The sequence below is a fragment of the Bufo gargarizans genome, chromosome 4 (assembly GCF_014858855.1).
Source record: "Bufo gargarizans isolate SCDJY-AF-19 chromosome 4, ASM1485885v1, whole genome shotgun sequence".
Lineage (NCBI taxonomy): Eukaryota > Metazoa > Chordata > Amphibia > Anura > Bufonidae > Bufo > Bufo gargarizans.
The window spans coordinates 384,891,022-384,910,545 of record NC_058083.1 but is presented as its reverse complement, the minus strand read 5'-3'; the positions used below and the strand labels follow the sequence as shown (position 1 = coordinate 384,910,545).

The 19,524-nt window shown below is 43.1% G+C and overlaps 1 protein-coding gene across 2 annotated transcripts in view; it reads left to right on the top strand.

Moving 5' to 3' along the window:
- Positions 1 to 19,524, top strand: part of RMDN2 (regulator of microtubule dynamics 2) — a 125,503-nt gene that overhangs the window by 35,159 nt on the left and 70,820 nt on the right. For both annotated transcript variants that reach the window (XM_044291670.1, XM_044291669.1), the window contains exons 3-4: positions 1,616 to 1,814; positions 17,797 to 17,899. In XM_044291670.1, coding sequence (XP_044147605.1) covers positions 1,616 to 1,814; positions 17,797 to 17,899 — 302 coding nt within the window. The remainder of the gene's footprint in view (positions 1 to 1,615; positions 1,815 to 17,796; positions 17,900 to 19,524) is intronic.

Here is a 19,524-nt window from a genome sequence, read left to right as displayed (position 1 = left end):
ATACTCGAACCCATTCAATACCACGCAAAAAAATAAAACCCCCCCAAAAAGCCACATGCATTCCGCATTTTGTGGAATGTCTGGCCCACAATCAAACAGTCCCATCCTATTTTTTGGGGGGACAAGGTGACAAAAAAAAAAAAATGCCGAATCGCACAGTTTTTCTTACATTTTTTTTCTTTTACGGCATTCACCGCATAGGAGATATTTTTTTATATTTTAATAGTTTGGACTTTTTGGACATGGCGATATAAAATATTTTATTTATTTATTGTTTATATTTTCAATATGTAAAATTGGGAAAGGGGGTGAGTTATACTTAATATTTTGGTATGTTTTTTGTTTTTTTTCTTACAGTTTATTTAAGAACTATTTCCCCCCCTTAGGGGCTAGAACCTGGGATCTTTTAATCCCTCGTCTTATTCACCCTACTAGAGCTCTATTAAGGTGTATAGGATCTCACACTCTCCCTGCTGCCCTGTGCATAGTACACACAGCAGCAGGGAGATTACCATGGCAGCCAGGGCTTCAGTAGCGTCCTGGCTGCCATGGTAACCGATCAGCAATTACACTTCTGAGGCTCCGATCATATGCTGCCACTGCCACCAATGAGAGGAGGTGAGGGGACTCTGTGGCCACTGCCACAAATGATTTTAATACTGAGGAGGAAAGGGGGGGGGGGAGGGCAGAAACACATTGTCAGTACCCGACCCCTGACAGGGAGCTGCAAACAACAGCAGTTGACCCCTCAGGTGTGGCACCTGAGGGGTTAATTGCCGCGGATCGCAGCGCCCTGTGTTTCTGCAGCCGCATGCATTTGTAATGTATTACACGTTAGTTATCATTGGTGGCGCAGTGGCCACAGCTCCTCCCCTCCTCCACCCTCCTGCGCTTTCATTGGAGGCAGCGGCAGCAGCAGCACAGGGGGGAGGGAGAGACTGCTTCCTTCTTCCCTGTGCTGCTGAGGGAACATGGCAGATGCTGAGAGCAGCGCGATCCATATTCTCTGATACTGGGCTGTGCAGTAGAACGGCCTAGTATCGATAAAAGACAAATTCCGGTATCGTATCGATACCGGCCTAAAAGTATCGATTGGGTATCGAAAGTTTGATACCCGAAACAACCCTACATGTAAGACAGCTTTCTAGCTGTCCTACAATTAGACCTTTGAAATGGTAAATGAGATGGGCCTGCTGTCTCATCCCCTTTCCCGCCCACTTTTTTTTAGACCTGGCGTGAGCGGGGAGAAGTCGCAGATTGCGGCGCAACTAGTTTAATAAATGAACCTCGTAGTAACAAATACAAATTCATGTACCAGTACCTGCAACTGTACTTCGTTTCCATTATGCATCACCTCCACGTGAAGAGACTATGCTTTCTTTCCCTGTTGCTCCAGATCACATCCTTTTTATAGGTTATTTGATGTCTGCTTTCTGTTTTGTGTCCCTCAGTTGTGGTCACACTATAGATGCAGTAGTGCAGCTGTCACTTATCTTCATGGTAACCATTAGCAATAATAAATTAAAAAAATGTGAAAACTAACTTAAAGGAGATTATGACTTCTGTATTATAAGTTTCTATTTCCTTTAAAGACCATACTGTGATCTTCTTACAGGTATATCACTGCCCATACTGACACTGAAGTAGAATCAGAGGATGAGCACAGAGTGGGAATTATCAAAGCAGAGAAGGCTAAAATCACTGAAGAAGAAGCTGAACTACAGTCTCTTCTCCAGCAAGCAGATAGCAGCTACAATGGCTCAGAGTCAGAGAAGCAAGACGGATTCAGGATGTTGCTGAACAAGCAGGAAAAGGTATTTGAACGACCTCACTAACTGTAGACTTAAAGGGGTTTTCCAAGGTTTAAATACTGATGTCCTATCCTCTGGATATGTCATCAGTATCTGATTGGTGGGGTTCGACACCCGGGAGTGACGGCACTTCATCGGTAACATGGCCTATGTGCAGCTCAGCCCCATAGAAGTGAATAGGGCTGAGCTGCGATAACAAGCACAGCCGCTATATTATTTATGTATGGCGCTGTGCTAGGCAAGCACGGAGAAAGCCTTGGTGCTCACAGGAGCGCTGGTGCCTTCTCAAACAGCTGATCAGCAGGGGTCCTGAGTGTCGGACCCCATCAATCAGATACTGATGACCCATCCAGAGGATAAGTCATCAGTGTTTAAATCTCAGAAAAACCTTTTAAAGCAAAAAGTATTTTGTGCCATTTGACTTGTTTGAGCCCCTAGAGAATTCCCTGGGGACATGGTTATCGGTCCAGTGTATTTATGAGTAGAGCACTCCCGCCTGCTTTGCAGGACAGTGGTTGACAGGCTGCTGTGTATGCACATTTAAACAGGTGCCTGTCAGTCACTGCAGAAAGAGGGCGGTGGGAACATTGCACATGAATACATCAGACTGGTAACTGTGCCCGCCGGTGTCATAGTAGATAAATGGCAGTGCATTTATTTGTGTCATTTTGGCTACTAGCAGTACAGACCTGTATCTATAAAATTCCACCCTTACATCGGGCAGCATATAAGTGTAACTGTCATTTCAATGATTTTTTTATATTGTGTAGGGATAGCAATTGTAGTCTTTGTTGTAATATACTTTATGCCATTATGTGTAGTTTTAATTAGAAAACATCCTGTAAAGTGTCCCCTTAGCAACAGTCTTACAATATATATACAATACAATAGTACCCATGCAGTCAACACTGATTAATGAAGCTCTGCTCTTCTACGGGGCGAGAATATAGAACATACTGCAATTCTCACGCAGCGCAGAAATGATGCATAAAAACAATGCTCATGTACACAGACCCATTGAAATGAATGGGATAGGATTCAGTGCGGGTGCTATGTGTTCACTTCACGCATTGCACCCATGTGGAAAACTCGCTTGTGTGAAAGGGACCTTAAGGCTGAAAAGTAGTGACTGTGCTGTTTGGTATCATGTGTGTACCACACTGAACTTCGACCAAAGAAAGCTTTGAGAGAGTTGACTCAGGAGATTAGAAAGAGAATTATAGACAAACACAGGGCCGGATTAAGAGCATCATGGGCCTGGTGCTGAGGATTTTGCTGGGCCTTTTTATGGAACTGCACTCAGTGTCTTAATTACATATATATTTTATCGATACCATTAAAGTATTTTGTTCCTGCAACTACCCCTTCATTTGACGTCTATCTTAGCAACATGGAGGGAGACCACGGGAGGGGGACCCTGAGGGTGGGGGCACCCTCAGGGCACTATAGTGTCAGGAAAACCGCTTTGTTTTCCTGACACTATAGTGATCATGTAACATGACTATGAAGATTACTGTTTTCTAGCTGCTGTGGACAACAGCAGCTAGAAACAGTAATTTTCATAGAGCTGTGTTATGATTTATGGACACAGCACTCAGCATGCTTAGCCAGTCAGATAGAAGGCTGAGAGCTGTGTCTAAATAACATAACACATTAAAGGGATTCTGTCACCAGGTTTCACCCCTGTCAGCTAAAAATATGCTGATGTTCAGGGCGTCTTCACGATTCCTAATGTGGGCTTATAAATGTCATCTGTGGGCTTATTTAGCTAAAAAACAGCTTTTACTAACCTGTCAGTCAAACAAATAAGGTGCCCAAGGGGATGTTAATGGATGCAAGGTGCCGTCTGCACCCACCGCCGTTCGTGCCCAGCGCCGCCTTACCAGACTTCTGCGCAGCCTCCTAACCATCTGTGCCGCCTCTCGCCCTCCCTCTCTCCCCCCTCCTCCTGCTGTAAGATCTCGCGCATACAGGGGTTGAGCGAAGTGCCGGAGCATGAGCACTTCACTGTAAGAAGCCAAATGGAGAAGTCCGCACGGCGCATCAGGCAGAGCCCTGTGCGCCAAATCTTACAGCAGAAGGAGGGGGGAGGGAGGGAGGGCGAGAGGCGGCACAGAGGATTAGGAGGCGGCGCAGAAGTCCGGAAAGGCAGCACTGGGCACGAACGGCGGCGGGTGCAGACGGCACCTTGCATCCATTAACATCCCCTTGGGCACCTTATTTGTTTGATTGACAGGTTAGTAAAAGCTGTTTTTTTTAGCTAAATAAGCCCACAGATGACATTTATAAGCCCACATTAGGAATCGTGAAGACGCCCTGAGCATATTTTTAGCTGAGGGGTGAAACCTGGTGACAGAATCCCTTTAAAGAAATTACTGTTTCTAGCTGCTGTGGACTAGCAGCTAGAAACAGTAATTTCTTTATGTGTTATGTTATTTAGACTGAGCACTTAGCATGCTTAGCCAGTCAGTAATTGTCATAGTGCTGTTATGATTTATGGATACAGCTCTCAGCATGCTTAGCCAGCCTTCTATCTGGCTGTGCTTCTTGAGAGTCACAGTCCACAGGCTCAGAAACAGCCTGTGGACTGTGACTCTCAAGATGCAAAGCCAGATAGAAGGCTGGCTAAGCATGCTGAGAGCTGTGTCCATAAATCATAACAGCACTATGATTGCCCTCCCTTCCAACTAGATGAGTTTATCTGATACCTGCAGCCTCCAGAAGCTCCTGCTGCTGCCTGTCTCCGTGTGGCCGAGCGCTGTGGGCCGTCACCGTCCGTGTGCTGGCCTGGTCAAAACATCTGTGGTGCAGGAGGGATAACCGCGGGCGCACTCAGTTCATATCTGGCGGACCGGCATTACAGGAACCGCACCAGCTGCTCTGACGTCCTGCCGCCGGATATCCTGTGACGTATATCGGCAGCTGGTACTGTTCCTGTAATGCCGCGGCTCGCCGGATATGAACTCAGTGCGCCCGCGGTTATCCCTCCTGCATGCTGCGCTGTGTACAAACTAACAGAGGACTTTTAGCGCCGGCCGCTCCCGACGGCCTTTTGGCTGGCGGATGGGCCTATTTTATGATAGGGGCCTGGAGCTGCAGCTCCATCAGCCCCTACGTTAATCTGGCCCTGGACAAACATGTTAAAGGTAAAGTCTATAAGATCATCTCCAAACAGCTTGATGATCCTGTTACTACAGTTGCACATATTATTCAGAAGTTTAAGGTCTATGGGACAGTAGCCAATCTTCGTAGACGTGGCCGCGTGAGAAAAATCGATGTCAAATTGAAGAGACGGATAATACAAATATTAACCAAAGAGCCCAGAGCAACTTCCAAAGAGATTAGGGGTGAACTCCAAGATCAAGGTACATCAGTGTCAGATCGCACCATCTGTTGCTGTCTTAGCCAAAGTGGATTTATTGGAAGACGAACAAGGAGGAAACCACTGTTGAAAGTGAATCATAAAAAAGCGAGCCTTGAATTTGCTAGAAAGCATATTGACAAGCCACAAAGCTTCTGGTGGAAGAATGTCCTTTGGACAGGTGAGATAAAACTGGAGCTTTTTGGCAAGTCACATCAGCACTATGTTCACAGATGCAAAAATGAAAAATACAAAGAAAAGAACATTGTACCTACTGTGAAACATGGAGGAGGCCTGGTTATGTTTTGAGGCTGTTTTCTGCATCTGGCACAGGGTGTCTTGAACCTGTGCATGGTACAATGAAATCTCAAGACTATCAAGGCATTCTGAGGCAAAATGTGCTGCCCAGTGTCAAAGCTCAGTAACAGGTCATGGGTCCTCCAACAGGACAATGACCCAAAACACACAGCTAAAAACATCCAAGTTTGGCTAAGAGCAAAGCATTAGACTATTCTAAAGTGACCTTATATGAGCCCTGATCTAAATCTTATTGAAATTCTGTGGAAGAAGCTGAAACGTGCAGTCTGGAGAAGGCACCCTTTAAACCCGAGACACCTGGAGTAGTTTGCTTACGAGGAGTGGGCCAAAACACATGTGGACAGGTGCAGAAGTCTCATTGAGAGTTACAGAATTTTTTTTAAAGGTACCAACATTTTTGTCCAAGACAGTTTCATTAGTTTGCGTTTGAATTGTGGTTCAACAGAGCAATTTATAAAACAATGTCTGATTTTCATTAGCTGATTTTCAGTATTTATTTTATTTATTATTCTGTCATTTTAAAGTTATTTCAGTGAGCATTGCGGGTCTTTCTTTCTTTAACAGAATTGTACTAACAATTTTGTCCACATGTGTATATTGGAGTGATAAGAAGGAAGCAACTGCTTGTAGAGATCAGAGACAGAATTGTGTGGAGACACAGATCTGTAGAAGAGTGCAAAAACAATTTCTGCCATACTTGAAACTTCGTAAGTATGGAAGAGCAAGCAGGCCCCATTCTAGAGCTGGCTGCCCTGCCAAACTAAGTAATCGAGGGGAGAAGGGCAGGTCTTGGTAAGAGAGGTGGCCAACAACCCAATGGTCACTCTGGCTGCAATCCAAAGAACTTGTGTGCAGATGGAAGAAACTTCCAGAAGTTCAACCATCATTGCAGCACTTCACCAATCTGGGCTTTACTGCAAAGTTGCCCCTCAGTAAAAGACAAAAGCCTGCCTGTCAGACCATGAGAAACAAGATTTCTAGTCTGATGAAAACAAGATTAATCTTTTGGCCTCATTTCTAAGTTTCATGTCTGGAGTAAACCAGGCACCACTCATCTCCTGCCCAGTACCATCCCTACAGGGAAGAATGGTGGTGGCAGCATCTTGCTGTAGAGGTGTTTTTCAGCTGCTGAGACAGGCAGACTGGTCAGATATATTCCCAATGAAAACCTGATCCAGAGTGCTCTGAACCTCAGATTGGGCCAAAGGTTCACCTTCCAACAAGACAATGACCCTAAGTACACAGCAAAGACAACACAGAAGTGGCTTAGGGGCACCTCAAGTCTTTGAGTGACTTGAACACAATCGAACATCTCTGGAGAGATGTGACAATGGCTGTCTTCAGAGAAGAATGGAAGACTATACCCAAATCCAAGTTTGCAAACCTAACGGTATATATGATACCCATGTAATCGCTCCCAAAGGTGCTTCAACTAAGTAATGATTAGGGGGTCTGAATACTTATGCCAGTGCAAGATTTTATTTTTTATTTTTCAATAAATTAGCAAATATTTTGAACATTCTGTTCTCACTTTGTCATTATGGGGTTTTGAGTGTAGAATTAATGAAAAAATTTGAACTTTTTAATTTTAGCACGAGACTGCACCATAACAAATGGTGAAAGGGTCTGAAGACTTTCAGATTGAATTGTACATGGGAATTTTTGCAATAGATCTGCCACCAGTGAAAATGTATCTATATCCTGCTATCGGTTAGGGATTTCAGGTGGCCATTTTCTGAACAACTTCTCAATCATGATAGATCTGTCAAGGTTTTCAGCTTGGATGACAGTGCCATAAATTAAAATAGACAGAACCAATGATCAGCCTGTGTCGTCATATTGGCCTAAGTAATTTAGAAGGAAAGGTCTTGGAAACATTTGAAATCCTCTTAAAAGCTTCTTCTTTTATTAATCATACAAACAGCAGACACAGCCACTTGGTACACGGAATTCAAAACGTTGACGCGTTTCGGGTACTGGACCCTTAGTCGTAACGGTGCTTCATAGTGTGACCCCCCCAATTTAAAGGAGTATGATGACCAACCCTCCAAAATTCTGAGGGATAGGGCACCAACTCCATTGGTTGTCCCACTATGCGTCACACCCTTCTTACAACCTGCTAATCACACATTAAATGTGTTACACACTGTGCGGGAGTGTTCACTCTAAATTAACCCTGATAGAGCCAAATCCCATGTTCCAAACCCATATAGGGAAAGGACAAAAAACCGCACAGTGTGAACAGCATACTCCATATGACAACTTGTAAAAACATGAATAACAAAACCAATATGGCACCATACGCTGCCGTGGGATGCAGATCCAGAAGATTACATATGTATACAGTTTATTTCGTTAATACTTATGCAAGAAATAAAAAGAATCAGTATTGATAATTAATTTTAAATAGTAGGTGATAGTGCATCAGTTAATTGCATGTCTGGTGTGTTAAACATCGTGCGGGACCTCCGCCTAGATTACATCCCTGGGAACCGCGATCCCAGCCTCCCAGACTAATACATGAAGAGCAAAATAACCGCACCGTGTGAACAAAGCGCTGAGCATTAACACTGGAAACATATATAAATAGATGTACTCAGCAAGAAACTTAAAGACAGCAGAACCAGAGCGATCACATCACTTCCCAGTGTACCGCATATTAGAGGGATTGCATATATTAAATGGCAGAGTATTACTGCAATATTAACAATGGTCATTCCGGTCCTGGCATCTGCTTTAATCACTGATATACATACATTATTTCTTTTTTCAGATTCAAACCATTTGGAACTCTGGTGTTGAGTCTGAAAATCCAGAAGGCTTCTCGTAGGCAAAGTTTTTTGCGATGGTCCCCCCCCCCCCCCCCCTCCTGGGTGCAAAGTCCCTCTCTATTGCAAAGGCTTTGAATGTTTTAACCTGGCGAGCATGCATTTGTATAAAGTGTCTTGCTGCATTTGAGATATTCAGAGCATTCGGGTTGTGGATGTAATTAAGATGTTCCAGGAGTCGGTTCTTAAATTTACGGATCGTGCTCCCGACATACATCAGATCACAGTCAGTGCACCGTATGATGTACACCACTCCCTCAGTATTACAATTAATGTAACTTTGGATAGGAAAACTGAGGAAATGGTCAGACTTGTCAAATGACTGCAAAGGGATCACATAGTTGCAGCTTTTACATCTGGAGAAACCCCTGTAATTCAGCCAGCTAGATTTAATGTTGGCTCCCTTTCTGTTGGAAGTAAAGAGGGATGGAGACAGTGAGCAGGACAACGTGGTGGCCCTCCTAGGAACAATTCTGCAGCCTGATTTTAGAGCATTATACAGAATCTCATCATCATATAAGATGGGGAGGCATTGCTTAATTATAGAACTGATTTTATTAAATTCTCTACTATATGTCAGAGATAAAGTAGGGGTGTCGTCCTGGTCCCTGTCTCCATGTGCCCTCACACTCCCCACAGATATGTTGGATTCTTTACAATTTTTCGCCTTTCCAAAAAGCATTTCCCATCTATTTTTACATAGTGCAATGCTTCGGCCTCTTTGTAACATCCAGTCAGGATAGTTTCTAGCTTTGAGCCTTTTATCTACCCTGCTGAATTCCTCTACTAGTAACTCTGGTGAACTACAATTCCTTGCAGTCCGAATATACTCCCCCACGGGAATTGCCCTGATGGTGTGTAAGGGATGATGGCTTCTAGCATTCAGGATTGAGTTCCCAGCTATATCTTTTCGATAAGTTCGTGTGTGCACCACCTCCCCTGGACTACCGTGGAGTATCAAGTCAAGAAAATTAATATGGGATTCATTCACAGTACACGTAAAACGGAAGTTGTAATCATTGTTATTGAGATAGGCCTGGAGGTCCGGGACGGCAGACACATCGCCCGCCCAAACCATGAGCAGGTCATCGATGTATTTGCCGTACCAGACCAATCCAGGCCCAAATGGATTATCCAGACTGTAAATGTATTTCTCTTCCCAGTAGGCCATGGTCAAATTCGCCAATGAAGGCGAGAATTTGGCCCCCATTGACACTCCACGGGTCTGCAGGTAATGCACATCGTCGAACATAAAATAATTGTGAGTCAGTAGATAAGCAGTGACTTCACAGGCATAATCTATATAGCTGGAACTAAATCCCGTGTGCCTATGGAGATGATACTCCATGGCCAGCAGGGCAACCCCATGGGGGATAGAAGGATACAGAGCAATGACGTCTGCCGCAATCCATTTAAAATTAATGTCCCATTTAAAACTGAACATGGCTCGCAGGACGTCCCCTGTATCCTTGAGGAACCCCGGTGTGCGCCTGACTAGTGGCTGGAGAAAATTGGCCTAGTCAGGACTTCTATTGAAGGAATGCATGAACAACATTTCAACTACAGCATTCCACAACACAGCAGATTAACTTTTCAACACATATCTGCCATCATGAGCATCTGTCGTGCTTGTTTGTCTCACTAAAAAGTGCAAATGGTTGGTAGAAAATGGTCTAATCAGAACTTTTGGCCTTCAGTGATCTCTAGTGTATGGCTGGCAACACAGTGTGTTCCAAACAAAAATGGATGGTAGGACAGCACCACTTACTTGAATGCATTCAAGGGGCTTTGCGGCGGTGCTCGTGACGACAGGTCTCTGCCTCAGAGACCCCAAAATTACCAGTGAAGATGAGGAAAGTCACGGCACTCCAAAAGCTTGTTCAGTGTTCTTTAATTCACCAAAGGTTCAGCAGCAACGTTTCGACAACAGTCTTTATCAAGCTACATTGTAGCTTGATAAAGACTGTTGTCGAAACGTTGCTGCTGAACCTTTGGTGAATTAAAGAACACTGAACAAGCTTTTGGAGTGCCGTGACTTTCCTCATCTTCACTAACACAGTGTGTTCATCACATTACCAGGACAGATATTTTTTCTCAGTAGAAATAAACAATGAATGTTCCTATGGCAAATTATATAGCCTAGTATGACGTTTATTTTCTAAAATTTGAATAGCCCTTTAACCACACTTGAGTGTTTTAAGGAGATGTAATAGCAATTGTAGGTTTGTCCATAGAACTCTATGTAAGCAGCCATGTAGCTGCTCCCATACTATTACTCCTTCCTGCTACCCCTGTGAATTCTGTCGCCACCTCTCATCAGAAAAATTTCCAAGGGTTGCCTTTATAAAAAAAAAAAGGCTCTTTTCACCATCATTCACCATTATTTCTCAGTCCCTCACCAGTCCCTGCTTCTTTTTCATTGCACACCATGCTGTTTTGCCAATATGGGGAAGGGGTGAGAGGAGCACTATGGGGGATTTTATACTGGCACACATTTTGGGGGAGCACGATGAGGTTATCCACTGGGGGCACTATATAGCAGTATTTTATACCGCCACACATTATGGCGGCTCTAAGAGGATGTATTTTTTGTACTGGCACACATGGGGGCACTATGGGGACATTGGCTCTACTGGGGCACTAAAAGGGGTATTGTTTTGTACTGGTACACGATACGGGACATTGGCACACATGGGGGCACTATGGGGACATTTGCTCTACTGGGGCTCTAAGCGGAAGTATTTTGTATACAGGGAGTGCAGAATTATTAGGCAAGTTGTATTTTTGAGGATTAATTTTATTATTGAACAACAACCATGTTCTCAATGAACCCAAAAAACTCATTAATATCAAAGCTGAATATTTTTGGAAGTAGTTTTTAGTTTGTTTTTAGTTTTAGCTATTTTAGGGGGATATCTGTGTGTGCAGGTGACTATTACTGTACATAATTATTAGGCAACTTAACAAAAAACAAATATATACCCATTTCAATTATTTATTTTTACCAGTGAAACCAATATAACATCTCAACATTCACAAATATACATTTCTGACATTCAAAAACAAAACAAAAACAAATCAGTGACCAATATAGCCACCTTTCTTTGCAAGGACACTCAAAAGCCTGCCATCCATGGATTCTGTCAGTGTTTTGATCTGTTCACCATCAACATTGCGTGCAGCAGCAACCACAGCCTCCCAGACACTGTTCAGAGAGGTGTACTGTTTCCCTCCTTGTAAATCTCACATTTGATGATGGACCACAGGTTCTCAATGGGGTTCAGATCAGGTGAACAAGGAGGCCATGTCATTAGATTTTCTTCTTTTATACCCTTTCTTGCCAGCCACGTGGTGGAGTACTTGGACGCGTGTGATGGAGCATTGTCCTGCATGAAAATCATGTTTTTCTTACCTTGCAGACTTCTTCCTGTACCACTGCTTAAAGAAGGTGTCTTCCAGAAACTGGCAGTAGGACTGGGAGTTGAGCTTGACTCCATCCTCAACCCAAAAAGGCCCCACAAGCTCATCTTTGATGATACCAGCCCAAACCAGTACTCCACCTCAACCTTGCTGGCGTCTGAGTCGGACTGGAGCTCTCTGCCCTTTACCAATCCAGCCATCTGGCCCATCAAGACTCACTCTCATTTCATCAGTCCATAAAACCTTAGAAAAATCAGTCTTGAGATATTTCTTGGCCCAGTCTTGACGTTTCAGCTTGTGTGTCTTGTTCAGTGGTAGTCGTCTTTCAGCCTTTCTTACCTTGGCCATGTCTCTGAGTATTGCACACCTTGTGCTTTTGGGCACTCCAGTGATGTTGCAGCTCTGAAATATGGCCAAACTGGTGGCAAGTGGCATCTTGGCAGCTGCACGCTTGACTTTTCTCAGTTCATGGGCAGTTATTTTGCACCTTGGTTTTTCCACACGCTTCTTGCGACCCTGTTGACTATTTTGAATGAAACGCTTGATTGTTCGATGATCACGCTTCAGAAGCTTTGCAATTTTAAGAGTGCTGCATCCCTCTGCAAGATATCTCACTATTTTTGACTTTTCTGAGCCTGTCCAGTACTTCTTTTGACCCATTTTGCCAAAGGAAAGGAAGTTGCCTAATAATTATGCACACCTGATATAGGGTGTTGATGTCATTAGACCACACCCCTCCTCATTACAGAGATGCACATCACCTAATATGCTTAATTGGTAGTAGGCTTTCGAGCCTATACAGCTTGGAGTAAGACAACATGCATAAAGAGGATGATGTGGTCAAAATACTCATTTGCCTAATAATTCTGCACGTAGTGTACTGGCACACAACTAGGGCATTTTTTTGTAGTGGCATAGATTATGGACGCATTTGTTGGTGAGCTTTATTAATGATGGAGGACTATGGGAAACATGATTTACTAGTATGGGTACTATTGGAGCATTATTACTTCTGGGGCACAGTGGGGACATTAGTACTGTTGGGGCCACTATTACTATTAAGTTCACTCTGGCAGAGAATTATTACTATTGGTGGGAATTTTGGGAGCACTGTTACTGTGGGGGAACCCTGGCACAGTATCAGTTTACCCCAATTATTTTTGGGAGACATTATGTTTACAGTATTAGTGTCAAGGACACTATTTGCTTGTGTGCCAATAATTGTTAAAGGGGGCACTATCTGCATGGTACTAGTATTTTCAGGGGGGCTGTTTCTGCAGTATTATATTGGGGAGCATAGCTGGCACAGTATTGGGGCTGGCAGAATGGAGTGTTGAGAAGGTGGGAGGATGATGTCAAACTCTGACGAGACGCTGCTGAAAGAAATCATCATGGCGGTCTTGTCTGAAAGAAGAAGAAGAGGAAAGAGAATGTCTACACGATTCTACATCAAAGGAGACGTCGCTGGATGTAAGACGTACGTATGTTCCGCTGTATTACCTTGTATGTTTTGTAGAGCCCTATATAATGTTAGGGAGGAAGAAGTTAGGTTGAGAATTTGGCATGGGGATGGGAGGGCGGGGGGCAGTTTCAGTTTTCGTCTCAGGCAGCAGAAAGGCTAGGTGCACCCGTGCTTCCATGTACCTCTGGACATGCAGGAAATGAGCGATTAGGCAATCACAGGTTAAGGTGGGTTGTTGCTGCAGCCAGTGATTGGCTTAATGATCATTTCCTGCCCATCAAGAGGGACTTGGGAGCAGAGAGGAGGTACATGTAGCAGGGTTAACACACAAACTCTTAATTCAAATTTCTTAACTCATCGCGTTATCTTGAAACAAAAGCCATTGAAAAGCAATTGAAGGTGTTTGCTTAACGCATTTTGTTTAGATAACGCGTCTCATAAAGCATATGTGTTAACTCTACTACATCCGTACTGTAGAATCTGTGAAGCACCCGAACAGGAGTGGTGGGAAATCTGTGAAGTATGACTTGTTTTATCATTTTACACCATACAGAGCCTTTTCCAAAAAATAAAAAGAACATAGCATATTGAGCACATTGTTTGTTGCTACCTGTGCATGCCAAACATAAAAGGAAAATATATATACAGTGCCTTGTAAAAGTATTCACCCCCTTGACTTTTTTCGTCTTTTGGTACATTACAGCCTTAAGTTTAATGTTTTGTTACTCTGAATTTTATGTGATGGATCAGAACACAATCGTCTAAGTTGGTGAAGTGAAATGAGAAAAATGTATAAATAAAACTATTGTTTAGAAATAGAAAACTAAAAATTGTCATGTGTGTATGTATTCACCCCCTTTGTTAGGCAGCCCATAAAAAGCTCTGGTGCAACTAATTACCTTCAGAAGTCACATACAGTCAGGTCCATAAATATTGGGACATCAACACAATTCAAAAATTTATGGCTCTATACACCACCACAATGTATTTTAAATGAAACGAACAAGATGTGCTTTAACTGCAGACTGTCAGCTTTAATTTTTGAGGGTATTTACATCCAAATCAGGTGAACTATGTAGGAATTACAACAGTTTGCATATGTGCCTCCCACTTGTTAAGGGACCAAAAGTAATGGGACAATTGGCTTTTCAGCAGTTCCATGGCCAGGTGTGTGTTTATTCCCTCATTATCCCAAATACAATGAGCAGATAAAAGGTCCAGAGTTCATTTCAAGTGTGCTATTTGCATTTGGAATCTGTTGCCGTCAACTCTCAAGATGAGATCCAAAGAGCTGTCACTATCAGTGAAGCAAGCCATCATTAGGCTGAAAAAACAAAACAAACCCATCAGAGAGATGGCAAAAACATTAGGCGTGGTGAGCTCAGCAACACCAAAAGACCCTGAAGACCACGGAAAACAACTGTGGTGGATGACCGAAGAATTCTTTCCCTAGTGAAGAAAACACCCTTCACAACAGTTGGCCAGATCAAGAACACTCTCCAGGAGGTAGGTGTATGTGTGTCAAAGTCAACAATCAAGAGAAGACTTCACCAGAGTGAATACAGAGGGTTCACCACAAGATGTAAACCAGTGGTGAGCCTCAAAAACAGGAAGGCCAGATTAGAGTTTGCCAAACAACATCAAAAAAGCCTTCACAGTTCTGGAACAACATCCTATGGACAGATGAGACCAATATCAACTTGTACCAGAGTGATGGAAAGAGAAGAGTATGGAGAAGGAAAGGAACTGCTCATGATCCTAAGCATACCACCTCATCAGTGAAGCATGGTGATGGTAGTGTCATGGCGTGGGCATGTATAGCTGCCAACGGAACTGGTTCTCTTGTATTTATTGATGATGTGACTGCTGACAAAAGCAGCAGGATGAATTCTGAAGTGTTTCGGGCAATATTATCTGCTCATATTTAGCCAAATGCTTCAGAACTTATTGGACGGCACTTCACAGTGCAGATGGACAATGACCCAAAACATACTGCAAAAACAACCAAACTGTTTTTTAAAGGAAAGAAGTGGAATGCTATGCAATGGCCAAGTCAATCACCTGATCTGAATCCCATTGAGCATGCATTTCACTTGCTGAAGACAAAACTGAAGGGAAAATGCCCCAAGAACAAGCAGGAACTGAAGACAGTTGCAGTAGAGGCCTGGCAGAGCATCACCAGGGATAAAACCCAGCGTCTGGTGATGTCTATGCGTTCCAGACTTCAGGCTGTAATTGACTGCAAAGGATTTGCAACAAAGTATTAAAATGTGAAAGTTTGATTTATGATTATTATTCTGTCCCATTACTTTTGGTCCCTTAATAAGTGGGAGGCACATATGCAAACTGTTTTAATTCCTACATTGTTCACCTGATTTGGATGTAAATACTCTCAAATTAAAGCTGACAGTCTGCAGTTAAAGCACATCTTGTTCGTTTAATTTCAAATCCATTGTGGTGTATAAAGCCAAAAATGTTAGAATTGTGTTGATGTCCCAATATTTATGGACCTGACTGTAATTTGTGAAATGATGTCCACCTGTGTGCAATCTAAGTGTCACATCATCTGTTATTACATATACACGCCTTTTTTGAAAGGCCCCAGAGGTTGCAACACCTAAGCAAGAGGCCTAACTAACCAAACACTGCCATGAAGACCAAGGAAATCTCCAAACAAGCAAGGGACAATGTTGTTGACAAGTACAAGTCAGGGTTAGGTTATAAAAAAAAAATCCAAATCTTTGATGATTCCTCGGAGCACCATCAAAACTATCATAACGAAATGGAAAGAACATTGCACAACAGCAAACCTGCCTAGAGACTGCCGCCCACCAAAACTCACGGACCGGGCAAATAGGGCATTAATCAGAGAGGAAGCACAAAGACCTAAGGTGACCCTGGAGGTGCTGCAGAGTTCCACAGCAGAGACTGGAGTATCTGTACATAGGACCACAATAAGCCGTACGCTCCATAGAGTTGGGCTTTATGGCAGAGTTTCCAGAAGAAAGCCATTACTTTCAGCTAAAAACAAAAAGGCACGTTGTGAGTTTGCGAAAAGGAGTGTGGGAGACTCTCAAAATGTATAGAGGAAGGTGCTCTGCTTTGATGAAACAAAAAATCAACTTTTCGGCCACTAAAGAAAAAAAATGCTATGTCTGGTGCAAACCCAACACATCACATCATCCAAAGAACACCATCCCCACAGTTAAACATGGTGGTGGCAGCATCATGCTGTGGGGATGTTTTTCAGCAGCCGGGACTGGGAAACTAGTCAGAGTTGAGGGAAAGATGGTGCTAAATACAGGGATATTCTTGAGCAAAACCTGTACCACTCTATGTGCGTGATTTGAGGCTAGGACGGAGGTTCATCTTCCAGCAGGACAATGACCCCAAACACACTGCTAAAGCAACACTTGTTTGGTTTAAGGGGAAACATATAAATGTGTTGGAATGGCCTAGTCACAGCCCAGATCTCAATCCAACAGAAAATCTGTGGTCAGACTTAAAGATTGCTGATCACAAGCGCAAACCATCCAACTTGAAGGAGCTGGAGCAGTTTTGCAATGAGGAATGGGCACAAATCCCAGTCGTAAGATGTGGCAAGCTCATAGAGACTTATCCAAAGCGACTTGTAGCTGTGATTTGCGCAAAAGGTGGTTCTACAAAGTATTGAGGGGGGGGGGGGGTGAATAGTTATGCACATTGACTATTTCTGGTATTTTGTCCTATTTGTTTATTGCTTCACAATAAATAAATAAAAAAACTTCAAAGTTGTGGGCATGTTGTATAAATTGATGCAAATCCTCAAACAATCCATGTTAATTCCAGGTTGTGAAGCACCAAAATACAAAAAAAGTCAAGGGGGTGAATACTTTTGCAAGGCACTGTGTGTGTGTGAGTGTATGTATGTATGTGTGTGTATATACATTTTTTTATTTTTTTTTCTGCAAGGTAGCATTACATGCGGGCCACTACAATAAATGGCTGACCATTTAAAAAGACCATTAAAGGAACAGTCCAACCAATTTAGTAGAGATATGGCCTTTCCTGAGCTTAGACCATCTCTAAGTGGCGTTGGTCTGACACCTGCACCTCTGCCAATCATCTGTTCAAAAGTAACTCCTGCGCAGGAAATACACACCTCCATCCATTGTGAAGTGGCTGTTGCTGGTTACTGCAGCACTGTTCCCATTGCCCTGAATGGGAGCAACGTTACAGTAACCATCTTCGTCTACTGCACAATGGATGGAGCTTTGTATTTCTGGCACTGGAGTTACTGTACAATAGTTGATCATGGGTGTGCCAAATATATAGTGATGGCCTAACCCGAGGATATGCTATCACTTGTAACGGGTTGAACAGCTTCTTTAAAGATGGAATTGGTGGCAGTGTGATATGACCTTTTATTTTGTTTATTTTTAAGTTTTCTCCAAATAAAGAATTGAATAAATGTGTTAATTCCTGATGTGATAGTATTTACTGACTGCCCCTTCTTATATGAATTGGCCTTCAGTTTGTGTACTGTGATTACCCCAGTTTTGAATGGCTCTGACATTTCAGTTCATTTTATAAGAAGTTTTGTTTGTTTCTCTTTAGTATGGAAATAAAGTTGAATTCCTTTGGAGGCTGGCGCGGGCGTACAGCAACATGTTTTATCTCACCAACGATGCAGAAGAAAAGAAAAGTTATGCAATTGAAGGTAAGAGGCTCTTTCCAAAACAGCGCGTCTGACATCTAAGTCTTCTATCGCTTTTTAGATTTTGCATGTTTATGTGCTTGCTCTGCTATTTCCAGAACGGAAGGAATAAAGGACCACATGTGTTGCCAACTCCCAATTCACTGCGGCAGTGGGACAAGACCCCATTCTGGTTATAAGTGGACGTCCCAGAGGTGGGACCTGCACCTATTGGATATTTATTCCATATCCTTTGGATATGCTGTAAATGTCATGATGGGAAAACTGTTTTAAAGGGTTCTTCCCATGAAAGATGGTTATGACTTATTGGTAATTTTATAAGCTTGGTCGGGGTACAGTCATAGAGACCCCACCCATCCCCTGAATCGACGTTGTGCAATGCCCCATTGCTTCTGCAGCAAACACCTGAGCGGACAGTGAAGAGGATGGGAGTGGTAGTGGCCCTAATGAGATCTTTAGTCGTGGTGTACTCCCTCAGGTCTTTGCTCCCTGGGGTTTGGTGCAGTGAAATGATATGATAGGATCAGGCAGATGTCGAACAACACATGTTTTTCTTTACTGAGTGCAAAGGATGAATTACAGTATATCCAACTGTCCTCTGTGTAAGGTGCAATGTCTCCATCTCCAGTTGATGAGGTAGTGGCAGGCAAGATGACAGACAATAGCACTCTAGAGTAGTCCTTCTCTCTATTCTGTTCCCTTCGCTATCAGGAATAAGTGAGCACTTGTGGCTATAGGTGTCCACTTTTGATTTGCAGGCTTTTGAATTTGCTTGTCCTGAACTGTGGTCATGGGTGTCTTAACTTATCACCTCACCTGCAGCGGAATGTGTATAGCTGTAGTGCTGATCTCTCTGCTGTCTTTGTACACTGGTGCCTCCAGCTCTTCTGGTACCCTGGGACCTTGCACTCTCCCTGGAGTAGTGTTCCTCACAGAGGAGTTGTAACTTCTGTGCCAAGGCCCATGGAGGGGGAACAGATAGATGTGCTCCCTCACTCCAGGCTTGCTCAGCTAACTCTCCCTAGAACTTTCTAGAGCTCCCCCTCCTGGCAAGAAGTAGGACCAGCCCACTCCCACCAAGAGGGGGAAGGATGGAATGGTAAGTTCCATTCCATTATGCCAACCATACCTTATCATTACTTAATTATACAGCAGATACATAATATGACATTACAATACAGGTGCACCTCAATAAATTAGAATATCACTGAAAAGTTAATTTATTTCAGTATTTCAATTTAAAAAGTGATATATTCTATAGATTCATTATACATAGAGTGATCTATTTCAAGTGTTTATTTCCTTGAGGGCATGCTCTGGATTGGGCACTTTTTCCTAAATCCCTTGTGGGGGGCATAAATCTGTATATTTTTTTGTAGCTTCAAAACATTGTTCAATGTGTGTTGGGTTTTTGTAAACCGTGGGCAGCATGGTGGCTAAGTGGTTAGCACTGGGTTAGTACGGAGTTCAAATCCGAGCAGGGACATCATCTGCATGGAGCTTTTATGTTCTCCCTGTGTTTGTGTGAGTTTCCTATGGGTACTACGGTTTCCTCCAACACTCCAAAAACAGACAAACCGGCAAATTGGCTTCCTACGAAATTGACCCTATTAGTGTATTGACAAAAT